Below are 13457 nucleotides of genomic sequence, written 5' to 3' on the forward strand. Positions count from 1 at the left end.
TTTCTTTGGAGCAAGAATATTCTTGTTAACAGGATGCAGTGTCATAAATAAAGCCTCACAACTTTGTTCTGAGGTCAGATGAAGAGAGAAACTTCATTGGGAGGGAGAGTTATCCTATTGAAACCATGCCTTTGATACCAAGAGAGTTTATTGCTTTCTTACAGAAATATAATAGTGTTGCCAGATTTACACAAATGTGAATGGTTGCTTCTACATGAAGTCAGTAAATAAGTAAGGTTGAAAATTAATAATCACAAAAATGTTGAAAATTAAGTTAAAAATCTCTTTCAAGTAATTTCTCAGGTTTCACTTTTTCATATTTTGAAAAATTCATGTTGTAGGATGATATATTAAAAGGAAATGACCCATATAGATAAACAGATAAAATAACACAATGTTTTGCCTAACAAGATGAATTCCATATGTTCCCACTTAATTCTTTTTGACCAAGCTATGGTAATTACATTCACTAATTCTTTTTGAAAGGTTGTCTTCATAGAGTTAACTTTTTCTTAAAAAAAAAAAAGCCTGCTCTATAATAGCTCACATTGCAATAATAATTTAGTTTATAGAGATAATTATCAGCAGACTATTTTAACAGAACTTTTTTTTTTTACATTCAGAATTGGAAGATGGGCAGAAACAGGCAATGGTTAGTGAAAGAACAGAAGCTTTTACTACATCACGAAACTTGCTGATCTCTGGAGCAGATGCTATTGAAAGGATTATGTCTTCATACAAAGAGGTACTGAACATCCTGCATGCATGAAACAGAAGAGGGAAAAAAGAAAAACAATTTACTTTTAATATAAAATATTTAAAAAAAAGGAGTGCAGTTTTTAAAGGCAAATTCTATTGCAACTAAATCCATGGGGATATTTGAACTGGTAGTTTGATCTTCAGGGTTATGTTGACGTAGAGTCTAAAGTGCACAGTTGCCTGTATGGTGCAACATGTAGATGTCATTTTTAATGCTTGTGTTCACGTGTCATCAGAGAGTAATAGAAGTTCCTGGAATGTTAGTGATAAAGGTTCAAATTTCTCTTTTGTTTGGAGCACAGACCTGAATTTGGGTTGTCTGCCTTCAGTGTACTGGGACTCTTCTGTTGGAACTGTCATAAAAGCATATAATAGTTTAATTGTAAGAGTCTTTAAAGGTCTTCTAGTCCAACCCCCGCCATGCCTTGAGCAGGAACATCTTTGACTATTATTGGATTGCTCAGAGTCCCATGCAGCTCGACCTTAAATATTTCCAGAGATGGGGTACCTCCACCTCATTGGACAACCTGTTTCTGTGTGAAAAACAAGGAGAATTGAATACTTATTTCTGGGCCACTTAAACTGTAAGGCTGTTCTCAGTATCTTGTGAGCATGTTAAATTGTAAGTAATTTTTCAAAATAGAGAAATTTTAGCAGGAAAAAGTTCACTTTGGGAGTACAAGTATTCTAAAAGTACTGAATGTTAATAATCTTGAAGATCAGAGATGTTTCAGGTCCTTACTCAAACTCCAGTAGAGCTATGCTTAAATCTGTTGTCTCTCCTGTGGATTTCTTTAAATGCCAGCTGTTAAGCCACTGAAAAGTGAGTCACTGCTGTTAATCTCAAGATTTCCTTCTGAATGTTTGTTCTTCATATTTGAATTGGTGTTTGCTCATCCCTTTGGTGGGAACCCCTTTTCCCAGTGCAGTGCGAGGAGGAATGCATTAGCTAGGCAGCTAATCAAAGACTATGGATTCTGTTATTTGGAATCCAGTCATAACAGCCATAGCTTTGTAAATCGTCAGAGGAGGGGTTATTTAGCGCCTTCAGATACAGATTTGACAAAGCCAGTGTCTGTGCTGTTTTCAGAAGTCCTTCTAATGGGCTGTGATTTTTAACCTATTCTCTTTTAGCTGTTCCCCTCCTTGATCTCTGCTGTCAAGATACTGCCAGATAACCTATCATACACTGATGTAATATGTGTTTTGTTTTCAGCATTTAAGTCATTTATATAATGTACATGAGGACTTAGAAAAACTGTGGTTTTATTTTTTTGGCAAAAAAATATCCACAAAATAGTAGAGGAACTGAACAAGCTCACTTTGTCTATAACATGGTAAGACCCTAATTGAGACAGCATAAGACCAAAGAGCAGTTCTGTGAATTTCCATCTTAATTTTACATTTATGCTTCTCTTCAAGAGACACTGCAGTACTTCAACCACATTGTCGTTCCCATTTTGTGATTCAGGCAATTTCCAAAGCACAATGTACTTCAACCCATGTCAAGTGGTAGTGCACTTCCAGTTCTTGCCCACCTCCTCCACAAAGGCAGCCTCTTTCAAGTCAGTGTAATTCACTGTGCAAATGAGGTGGATTTAACTTTTCTTTGCAGTCAATAGTTTAGGTGGTGATATTTAGTGTTTGAACAAAGTAAGTTTCTACAGTCATGGTATAGAAGCTTACTACATGTTATGGTTCTCCTGGGGCACAGCTGGTACAAGTTTCATTTATCACATGCAGGATTCTCTCCATCATCCTGGTGAAATGATGGCCATGTGGCCAGAGCTAGCACTCACTTCTGAGTCTGGCACAAATAGTGAAACTTACAGGAGAATTATGGAACTATTTCCAGTTATTTCAAATAATCTTGGAATTAGGTACACAATAGTGGGTGAACTCAGTCATGGGGTATTTAACCTCAGAAAGCCAAGGATTTTATAATCTTGATCTAATTTTCTTGTCCTCTCCACATTTTATATAAAAATATATCCTTTATAATAAAACCATCCAATAATACATTTAAAATAAAAGGCCTTGGCTTAATTCTTTACTACCAGCAGATGGAGGCAGTTCTTTGGGAGCTCTTAAATAGCCCATGAATATGAAGTTACAAGGTCCAGACATCTGTTGTTTCTGTCTTCACCAGGTGAAAATTGTGACAACCAGACCAAAAAAAAAAAAAAAGAAGAAAGCCCTTTTAAGAGACCTCACCATCTTAAAAATGCCCAATTCTGTTCTAAGGTGTCAGATTTAGCAGGCAGTTGACAGAAGACTCATTTCTGGTTTGTACTGTATTTTAGGTTAGGGTGCCCTGATGCTGCCTCTTTTACACAGAAAAGCACACTTCTCCCACAGGAGGTTTCAGGACTACAAGCAAGTAAACAAAAGTAATTCCAGATGCCATTTTTTTCCCTCACTTCTGTTGACTTCTATTTTTGCTCGAAAATGCAGAGACTTTGGTTTTTTCTTGTTTACCAGCCTCTTTGTTTTCAGATATGTTAGTAGCTGTTCTCTGTTCATGGAAGACTACAGAAATCATCAGTCTCTACAACCTCTTCGTTTATTGGGGTTATCATAGTGTACATGGGCTTAACTCAGCTGTCCTGTGTGCTGATTCGTAGGAGCTACAGGTGGCATATGGGTTAGCACAGCATTTCAAGGAATGGAAATCAATGGGTGATGATCAACATTGTTGTTCATGTTGATCCTTGGCCAAGCATTTAATTTGTAGAATTTGTGGAACATAACTGTAATGAGGCGTTTGTTGTTTCTCAGGTCACTGAGCTAGCAGGCTACACCGCCCGTGTCTACAACATGTTTTCAGTCTTTGACGAGGTGAAGAGAGGCATCTACAAAAGAACTGCTGTTATTCAAGCGTCTGCAAACAAAAGCAGCAGTGAAGATAAGGCAGAGGTACACGCTGATGGGCCCTTAGAAATCAAAGGTAATTAATTCATATTTGTATGAATTTCCCAGGGGTGGTGGGGGAGGCTTGGAGCAGTGGGACAGGAGGTGAACAGAGGTTTTTTTTTCATAGCTAATCAGCCTCTCAGCCTTAATGCCCCAGAGATCATGTTGCCTTCCATTTTAAACCCCTGCTTTCTTATAAGTCTGTCCTTATGGTGTGCTTTTCTAATACACAAAATGGCTCAAATGTTTTCTGTAAAAACTTTCAATGAAAAGGCATTTTAACTATACTATTATATGTGATGGTGATTGTAGTATTCTTACACTGACAGTGCCTGTTTTCCTCAGACCATTCATTTTTTTCAGAAAGCTGAGACTAACATTTTTATCTTCAGACATCACATTATTTTGTTTGAGGTAGGAAGAAAAAAGACAGATTGGTTCTGTAGTTTTCCCCAAAAATACTGTTTTCCATGATTAAAGATCAGCCTGTGTTCATTTTTTTCAGAATTTAGTGGGAATCTTCAACTGAAAATGGTAACTTTACCCATCTCCTCACCTCCCAAATGATCTGATCGTGTATACTTTTTCCCTCCTGACCCCATCCTCTGTCTTTCTGGTGCTACTGTCGTTCTGTCTCCACCCTCCCTGGAGCATTTTCTGTGTACATCCACTCCTTATTGTGCCACCTCTCTCTGCCTCTTGCATCCATCTTCTCTCTGAGATACTCAAAGGCAGCTTTTGCAATGGGTTTTTCCTCATTTTCCCAACATAGGATTTCTGCTGCTGCCCTCTGTGGTGTTGAAAAGCCTTGTTCTCTTCCTTTAGCTTTTGAAAAGTTAAGCCTCAGTAGAGTTATAGGCCCCAAAGGGCTCTTTGTGAAATAACTTCTTGCAGCAGTTTCAATGGTGCTGCCCTGCAGCTCATATTTCTCAAAGCTCCTCTGACAAGGTTCATTATAACAAAGTGTGATGCAGCGTGGTTGATAGGTATGGAAATAGCTGATATCTTAATTTTATAGATCTTGGTAGTGCTTGGCTGATGTTTAAAGAAATGGCATTTTATAACTGTTGCATGTTGTCTTGCACATGAGAAAAGGTTTGTAGTTCCTGGAGCAATGAAGTAATTTGGGGGCACTTTTTAGATAACTGTGTTTGTAGCCAAAACCAAATACAGTTCAGATATGCAAGTGTGCTCTTTGTGTTCCCTTTAGGTCTACTATATTTAATCCCACTCCTCTTTGCAACCTTTTCCCAAGATTTCATTCCCCTACAGTCATTTTTCATCCAGTCTGAACTCTTCTAAGCCATGGTGACAAGCATTTGCTCTTGTATAGTTGTAGCTCTCAGAGGCAGCTAGCCAAGACCAAGCACTGTGTACAAGGATTTAAGAAGAATTTAGGCCAGATGAATCTAGGCCACAGGCTCCACATTTTTTATGACAAGTTCTATTGTAATACTGGTTTTCCTCCTTTCTTTTGGTCGCAATAATTCAGAAATCCCTGAAGAGTGGATTGTTTGTGAATAGAAGTGCACGTGCTCGCATACCTGTGTGTGCCTGCATTGTTAGAGAAGAAAAATCTTAATATTCTGCTTCCCCAATGGCTCTTTGAACACATAATACTTATTTCTTTTTGATCATCCAGTATAAGTCTTTGTAACTAAGAAGTGTCTGTTTTGTGCCTTGCATTTACTGTTGTCAGTAGGTGTGAAAATATGAAAAAAATAATAATATTTTACAGATAACAATATTGCCTTATAGCATATTTAATAATTCATAATTTAAAAAATTAAGTAGAATTTTGTACATATTGTTCAAATACTGTCAAATTTTATTTCTGATTACACATAAATATACTTTAAAAGCATGCTAAAGTTGCAATCAAATACTGTGAAATTAGGATTAGGAAATGAGAATTAGGTTTACTTAATTCTTATTAGCTGACTATATTTTATCATAGATTTATTTTAATTACAGTGTCTCCACTGTATCAAAGTAATTTCTTTTTAACAGAAAAACATTTTTTCCCATAATCTCATGCTGTTGTAAGTAAAATTTATTTTATGAAAAAAGAACACTTGGACTGATACATGGCATAAAAATTTCTGCCCAGGTTGTTATAGTTTGGCAAAGTTGAAATCAGTTGAACAAAGAGCCTCTAAAGGAAGAATGTAAGACTAAACTTAAGTGAAGAAAATGCTGTCAGAGCTTTCTATGATTAACTAACTAACTTGGTCTTTGTTAAATTTTTCTTTGGTCAGATTAGTTTGTTATAAATAAACAGCTTTCTAATACAAAGAGAAATGTCTTTCCTTTGCATCTTGTGTATATAGGTAATGGCTAATATTTTTCTAGGAATCCAACTGTTTGGGTTCTATTGGATAAGACCATTAACAGGTAACTGAGAAGTTAGTTTCATTCTTTTACTCTTTCCAGGGCAGTTAATATCAAAGTCCTTGTATTACAGAGTATCCGGATGTCCAGTAGAGATTGTATATTTAATTTGCCAGAAATCCAAATGCCAGTGTGTCTACCTGACTGAAATATTTTATGAGTTTCTGCAAATACTTACAAGACATGTTTACAGTGTCTGTGGCATCAAAAAGAGATGGAAACAAGCCATTGAATGTTTTCTCCTTTGCTCTTGTTGCTGGAGGAGACTGAAAGGTGCTCCAGCTTTCAGAGCTGGTAGTGATTCCTAATTAAATCCTCAAAGAAGGTTAACTGGTTTGCCTGTGGCTAAGGCTGTCCTTGAACTTTTTTACTGCTTGATATTAAACAGCTATTTAAAGCAGAATACAGAAACTGCAAGTAGAATTTGAATGAACACATCTTTATAGTGCATCACATATTTATGATGCATACTGTGCTTTGTGTTTAGGATCAAATTTAGGCTTCATTGCACATTCTTGGCTACTATTGACAGTGTCTTTTGGACTAGCTAAGATTTATTATCTAGATTTTTCAGTAGGGGAACCTGGAGCACATAAAAGAGCTGTCTCAAACACCAGTCCTTACTTGAAAATATACTCAGTTGTGCACAGAGGCTGTCACAAGTGATTGCTTAATGGTGGGTTTCACGAACTCTAATTCTTGTTGTTTTTTTTTTTTCTTTCTAGGGAAAGTAATTGATGTTGATCAAGGAATTTTTTGTGAAGATGTTCCTATAATTACTCCGAATGGCGATGTGGTGGTTTCCAGGCTAAACTTCAAAGTAAGATGATATGCAAGAATCTTCTGATTGTTGCCATCACATTAACACAAACAGCACAGAATTCATATACCTTATGTTAAGTACTTGGAGGAGCATATGGATAAAAGGGGAAGTCCAGAAAGGTAGGCATAGTAGCTCAGTGAAGGCAGACATATGGAGTTTTTCCATCTCAGAGAAAGAAAAGGGAGGATTTCTGTTGCTGTTGCCAGGTGAAAAACTGATCTGAGATTTTCAAAGGTGTTATGACAGTATGCATCCACCTTTAGTTAAATTCAGTCAAATTGGGGTGCTTTACTCACAAAGGCTCCTTTAAAAGTCTGAGGCCGCAGCAACAGTGAAAAAAATCAAACCTGTAGTTTTTCCTGATCACCGCCAAAAGCAGTACTGACTAATAGCTGACAGCATAGTTCACAAGTCCAGCTGGGGAGCATTTATTCAGCCAGAACTTGTATTGTTTTTAAAAACCTATTCCAGACACCTCTTGGTACCTGCTCACAATTTTAATGAGTGACCTTTACTGAATTGCTCCCAGATGTATCCTGATCTGATGTTCCAGTGCAGATATTGTTCTTTTTAAAAAGAGTTGAAGTTATCAGAAATAAACTTAACAATTCCAACAGATCTTTTAATTTAGCTAAAGCAGGATTTTCCTTTTCCTCTGAATTAGGAACTAGGAGAAAATGGTCCTAGCTATGGCAAAACACATGACAACTTCAGTGTAGGAATTTCAGAATTGTGAAATTACAACCTTACGAAATCAAGCAGACATTTCTATTTATTCATTTGTCTCAAGAGATAGAAACAAAGAAAATACAGAAGCCAGTATGTTTCTGTAAAACATAGATACTGACATTCTTAATATACACAGGGTAATAGGCAAATGAGTGTAAAAAAAAAAATCACTTGTCATCACAGCCAAGTTAACACAGGCAGTTAAGTGGGAAATGGCAGTGTGAAATAAATTTTCCAAATCTGTTGATTGACCTCCCATACCTGCAATTAATATCACAGATAGGCACAATACTGTTTGAAGCCCTGTTAACAGCTTTGGACCTAATCTGCATTAGAACAATTGATTCTGACTGGTGTATTGATGCTGTAATGTAATCATATTACCTATTACATTACATATATATAATAATATATTACTATAAATATTACCACCATATACTACTGTAAACATTAGTTATAGAGATACTCAGATATAAAGGAAATTATTTTCATTATCTTAGCCTACATATTTTATCTAATGCCACTGCTTCCAGAACAGTTGCATGAATACATGCAGCTAATCAATAAAATTGGTTGATAATTTTATATAAATACCTATGTAACCCCTCTTAGGAGTCTTAGAATCTCTTGTGCCACATACGCTGTGTAGTAATGTCATTGCATTTTCATCCCCTTTGCAGGTCGAGGAGGGGATGAATCTTTTAATCACTGGACCCAATGGCTGTGGAAAGAGTTCTCTCTTCAGAATTTTAAGTGGTTTGTGGCCTGTGTATGGAGGAGTTCTCTACAAGCCCCCTCCACAACACATGTTTTATATACCACAAAGGTATGTGTTTTGCTGAAGGTGCTGCCTCTTACCTGGTTACATGAATTTTGACCCTTCTTCTCGTATTTCTAATCTGTAGTGTGTACATCCAAGTTAAAAGGTGGTAAGCACAACCTCAGTTATGTGAAGTATGTTTATAAGAAGAGATTTTTTTCTCATTGGTGATACATCATTAGTCATTGGAAAGGGCTCACATACACTTGTGTTGGAGCCTGTGTTCCTCAGGTGGCTGAAGTCCTGGATAATTTGGATCGTGGGAACAGACTGGAGTCTGAAAGAAATTTGAAATAGACCTAGTGTATCTCAAATCTGATTTCTTCTAAAACCAAGGATCAAAGCAAGTGAGAGTGGTTTGATTCTTGAGTGTCAAAATAACCAAAACTTAACTTTCACATTGCAAGACCACAATCCAATCCAACAGTAACTGCAGATTGCCTTTTTCATAATATGTGCTCATTTCACTAATGGAAGCTTGGCTCTGTTGTCCTTTCTTTGTACTCTGACATGCTCTTGGACTCTCAGTATATACTCTTATGCAATTGGTTCTAGAATATCTCCTTAGAGACCTCTAACTATGTTGTTTTGCAAAAGCAAAGTCAAACACTGAATCTTTGCTTCCTGTAGTTCATTTCTTCCCATGGGCAAAAGAAGTATTTGTGATAACAGTTTGTAGCCTTGCTTAAAAAGTACAAGATATTAAGAAGAATGGAATATGCTGAACTGATCAGTAGATTTTCCTTGCTGCAAGTGAAACTAGCAAAGAACACTGCTCTATTATTTCTTCAAATATCTGTATAATTTATTGCTAGCCATTGTAATTTTTCTGATTTACTCGGGACTTTTATTCAGGAGTTTGGAGCAAAATACTTTATTAAATGTTTTTCTAAACATTATTTCAGAATACCCATTGTGCAGAACCTTCTTAAAACTGGTTTACTCAGAACAAAAGTTAATCAGAATTTTTTTCTTGAAGAAAATCTTCAGCCACTTCCTTCCTCTGTGTGATCCCAGCCCCTGCTCAGATCAACATCTGTGCTGGCTTGCTTACAGCCCTTTCCCTTTACTTATGTTCCCTTTATCCTGTGAAAGCAAACAGACTCATGTTGCATTCAGGCAAATTTGTCAAGGTGCTGTTTGAGGGGATTGCCTCACATCTGCTGGGTTTTCATTTCCATGAACATGGTTCTTTGTTAGCTGCTTCCCCTAACTTTGCAGTGCTGGAAGAGTTTGTCCAGCAGACATCTTTTGTGAAACATTTTAAAAAGTTTTAGTCAGAATTCACCCAATGTGTTTGCAGCCCTCCGTGACCAAAGCTGTAGTACTGGGGATGTGCAGTGTAGGGATTGGCATATGCAGTCCATCCTAGTAGGATCCCCAAGGGGAAGGATGCCCTTGCTGCATCCAAGGGACACTGCCTTAGCTCAGCTCCGTGGCTCTTCATGAGCTCTGTGCTTCCCTGCCCAAGGGACAAAGCAGTGTGTGGGTAAATGGGGCAACAAGGAGTGACAGAGAAAGCTCTTCTGCCAAAGTGCTACACCTTGACTGTGGATGAAGATTCTGAAGTCTGCTCTGGAGGACAATTCAGCTGTGTTAGAGTGCATTTTGTACAATCAGAAGTGTGGCCTGTCAGTGTCTCATATTTGGACAGGGACCGAGACTGAATATTGTAGGGATTTCTCAGTGAATGTGGCTGAAAGGGTTGATAAAGGACAGCAGTTTGTTTGGCTGTTCTTGAGGATCTCAGATTGCTTTTTTGCCCAGTGTATTTGTTCTTTGGGCATACAGAGTCTTGGATGAATATCTGAGATACTAAGAACTTCTTAAATTGAAGTTTATACATTTCGGGACAAGGTTTGCAACAGATCTGCTGGAGTTTTAGGGCTTTTGTGGGGATTGTCTTACATGGTTCAGACATTTTTTTTTGTTGTGGTTTTTTTTCGATTTTTTTTTTTTTTTAATCCCTGTAATCTACCTGTGAGTTTTTTAACAGTTCTTTTATTTGTGGCCTAAGTACATCACACATTCACTTGGGTTTTTTTGTCTGTCCCTGGCTCTAGTATACATTTAGAATTTGTGTACTGGTTTGTAATCTGTCCCCAAATTAAAGAGGTTTGTTTTGTAAGGTCCTGCTGGTGCAACCATTTTACTTATTAGTCCTGTGCAAATTGCTGCTTTATCAGGGTTACCTTCTGTTTGTTTATTTTTGTTAGGCACAATTCTGTAAACTCTAGACTGAAGAATAGAGCGCCCTGCCTACATTTCATCATGTTTGTATTTCATCATAACCTTAGGGAAAATTGTTCCTGTCAATCTGGAAAGTGTTCCGGAAAATGTTTGACTGACAGAATCTGGGAGGTGGTAGGATAGGATCAACCTGGCATCAGCCTACCTCACTGTTTTGTTTGCTGGGTAGGTGAAACTGTGGTACAGCAGAAAGCTCTTGAATTGGTAGATGTCCATCAGAGCAGCAAGTTAAGATGACATCCCTGTGTTTGGCTATATACATTACATCTCTGGTCTAAGAGCTTTCCATTAGTGGACACAGTTGCCATTGAAGCATTGGCATTCCTGTGGCTGAGTTTAATTCTGCATCAGCCCATTCTGAGTCAAGTGTGAAACCTCATCTGCACACATACATGGTGGAGAATAGAGTCATTACTGAGTAACAGAATACTACACAATAAGTAGGAGCTCACTGAAAACATTATTATTTCATTTCTGGTTTTTAATGTTCCAGCATAGTATTCCAGAAATGTGTGGGAAATCATGTGTCTTTTTCAAGTTCAAAAGCTACATACAAAACTATGATTTGTTAAAATATGAATTAGCTTACTGTGTACTCCAAATTTCATCCACACTGCAGGCATTTAATAGTTAACATTACTTAGTGGGTTGTAAGCTTTAAAACAGAGCCTTAAGAATTCCTGTCTTTTTGGGTTTTTAGATTACTTAGCATAATTATACTGCTGTTTTATCTTTTGCTGTGAATCATTGTGAGGGTTTTTTTTCTTATAGGACTAGGACTTGCAGAATTGATCTATAATCTGTCACTGTTCTGGTGGATGCTGATGGGACAGACTGGGGGCAGGGTGAGAAAAGCCCAGGAATTTCAGAGGCTCTGCCACTGTCCCTGACAGGCCAGTCCAAGAGGAGAGTGTGTAGAAGGGAGGGCGGACAGAAGAGATGGAGGCTTGAAGAGCCTTTAAGCATCATTTGGTGCCTGAAGCAGCTTGTTGTTTCAGAACTAGGAACTGGTCACACCTCAACAAGTTGTCAGATCTCATAGGAGACTCAGTAACTGGCAGAGAGTGTGTTCTTACCTCTACTTCTCTCTGTCCCTGTTTTACAAAGTTAAATTCATGTGTGTTAACCACCTCTTTGCATTCTTCTTTGAATCTTGGCCAAGAGTGTAGCATGAATGAAAAAATAAACACGTGTCACTCTAGTTGGTGAGGAACCATGGTTCAAATCAGAATCCAGAAACATCATTTTAAATAATAAATAATTGACAAAAGTATGTAGTGGGTCACATGAGTACTGATTCTGAAGATATGCCACACACAGAATCACACAGAATCATTAGGCTGGAAGACACTTTTAAGATTGAGTCCAACCCATGCCATAACCTCAACTAAACCATGGCACCAAGTGCCCCAGCCAGTCTTTTTTTAAACACATCCAGGGATGGTGGCTCCACCACCTCCCCGGGCACACAATTCCAGTACTTTATCACTCTTTCCATAAAAAACCTTTTCCTAATATCCAGCCTATATTTATTTCTCTTGACTCAGCTTAAGACTGTGTCATCTTGTTCTCTCAGTTCCTGCCTGGAGAAAGAGACCAACCCCCACCTGACTGCAACCACCTTTCAGGGAGTTGTAGAGAGCAGCGCAAGATGTACCTGAAGCACTTTGGGAATTAGCCTTTCACAACCTATTGTTCCAGACTGTGCCTTGCTTCTACTCTGTTGGTCTTATACTTGTGAGGAGACTCTTCATGGTCTTAAACTTGGGAAGAGACTCTTCACTCCATCTTCATGGAATTAGAGAGCTCTAGCAGGCAAATCCTCCTAGCATTTACTCCAGCCTTTCTTGCTCTCCAGCTAAAAGTTTCAACTTTTTCAGTTGTAAGGAAACAGATTCTACATATGTTGGCTCTCATTTCCTTAGTTTGGTTTAAATGCCAGCAAAATTGCACAGCTAGATACTGGCAGGTTACATTGACAACAGCACAGGAATATTCCTCAATATCTCTGCACCATAACTTGCAGTAAAGCTCTAATTACCACTGAGTTATTGATACAAATTGTTAATAATTTTCTGCTTGGTGTGTCATATTGTCTTATTTGCATGGAGGAATGTCTCATGCAGTCTCTGTTAGTTCCATAACCTTTGATCATGACTCTAGAGTCTTCCTAGCACAGCACATATCTGAAACGTCCATCAGAATTTTCTCTTTCTTGAGGACTGGTTCCCATAGAGCCTGGAGTAATACACTGTACTTCTTTCTCCTCATCCATTGTCACTGTTCTTTCTCTCCAGCTTGCTTTTACTGTAATTTGGTTATTTTTGTGAGAGGTGTGTTTCTCTAGTAGCATGCATGGTTTCTTTGTTATTCTGTGTGCCATTCTAGTAGAAAACCTACCCACTTTCTCAGCAGTCACAGCAATGTCCAATACTATATTCTCTCTCTCTTGCTATTGGTCATTCAAGTAGATCTCTTAACATTTCTTTCTTTCAACACCAGGGTTATCAAATGCTATAAGGGTGGCAACTGAAGATAAACTAGTATCAAATGTTGTTTGTTCTTTGTCATTTAACATTTATATACCTATTTCTTGCTGCCTTCTTAATAATGCTAGGACAGTCTGGAATAGGACAGTTTAAAGGTTTGTCTGGCTCTCCTAAGCTGTTTGGTTGTACATACATCTGCTCTATTTCTGGTATTTTATTTGGGGTTTGTTGACAAGTCTTTTCCTGTCTGGCATTTTTCCTTCTTATTCTAAAAATATCTTTG

At 37.8% G+C, this 13457-nt stretch overlaps 1 protein-coding gene across 2 annotated transcripts in view; it reads left to right on the forward strand.

Annotated features, from left to right (window-relative positions):
- Positions 1–13457, forward strand: part of ABCD2 (ATP binding cassette subfamily D member 2) — a 42880-nt gene that overhangs the window by 6408 nt on the left and 23015 nt on the right. For both annotated transcript variants that reach the window (XM_009086821.4, XM_030237883.2), the window contains exons 3-6: positions 624–745; positions 3538–3706; positions 6789–6883; positions 8296–8441. In XM_009086821.4, the coding sequence (XP_009085069.1) occupies positions 624–745; positions 3538–3706; positions 6789–6883; positions 8296–8441 (532 nt within the window). The remainder of the gene's footprint in view (positions 1–623; positions 746–3537; positions 3707–6788; positions 6884–8295; positions 8442–13457) is intronic.

The sequence above is a fragment of the Serinus canaria genome, chromosome 1A (assembly GCF_022539315.1).
Source record: "Serinus canaria isolate serCan28SL12 chromosome 1A, serCan2020, whole genome shotgun sequence".
Lineage (NCBI taxonomy): Eukaryota > Metazoa > Chordata > Aves > Passeriformes > Fringillidae > Serinus > Serinus canaria.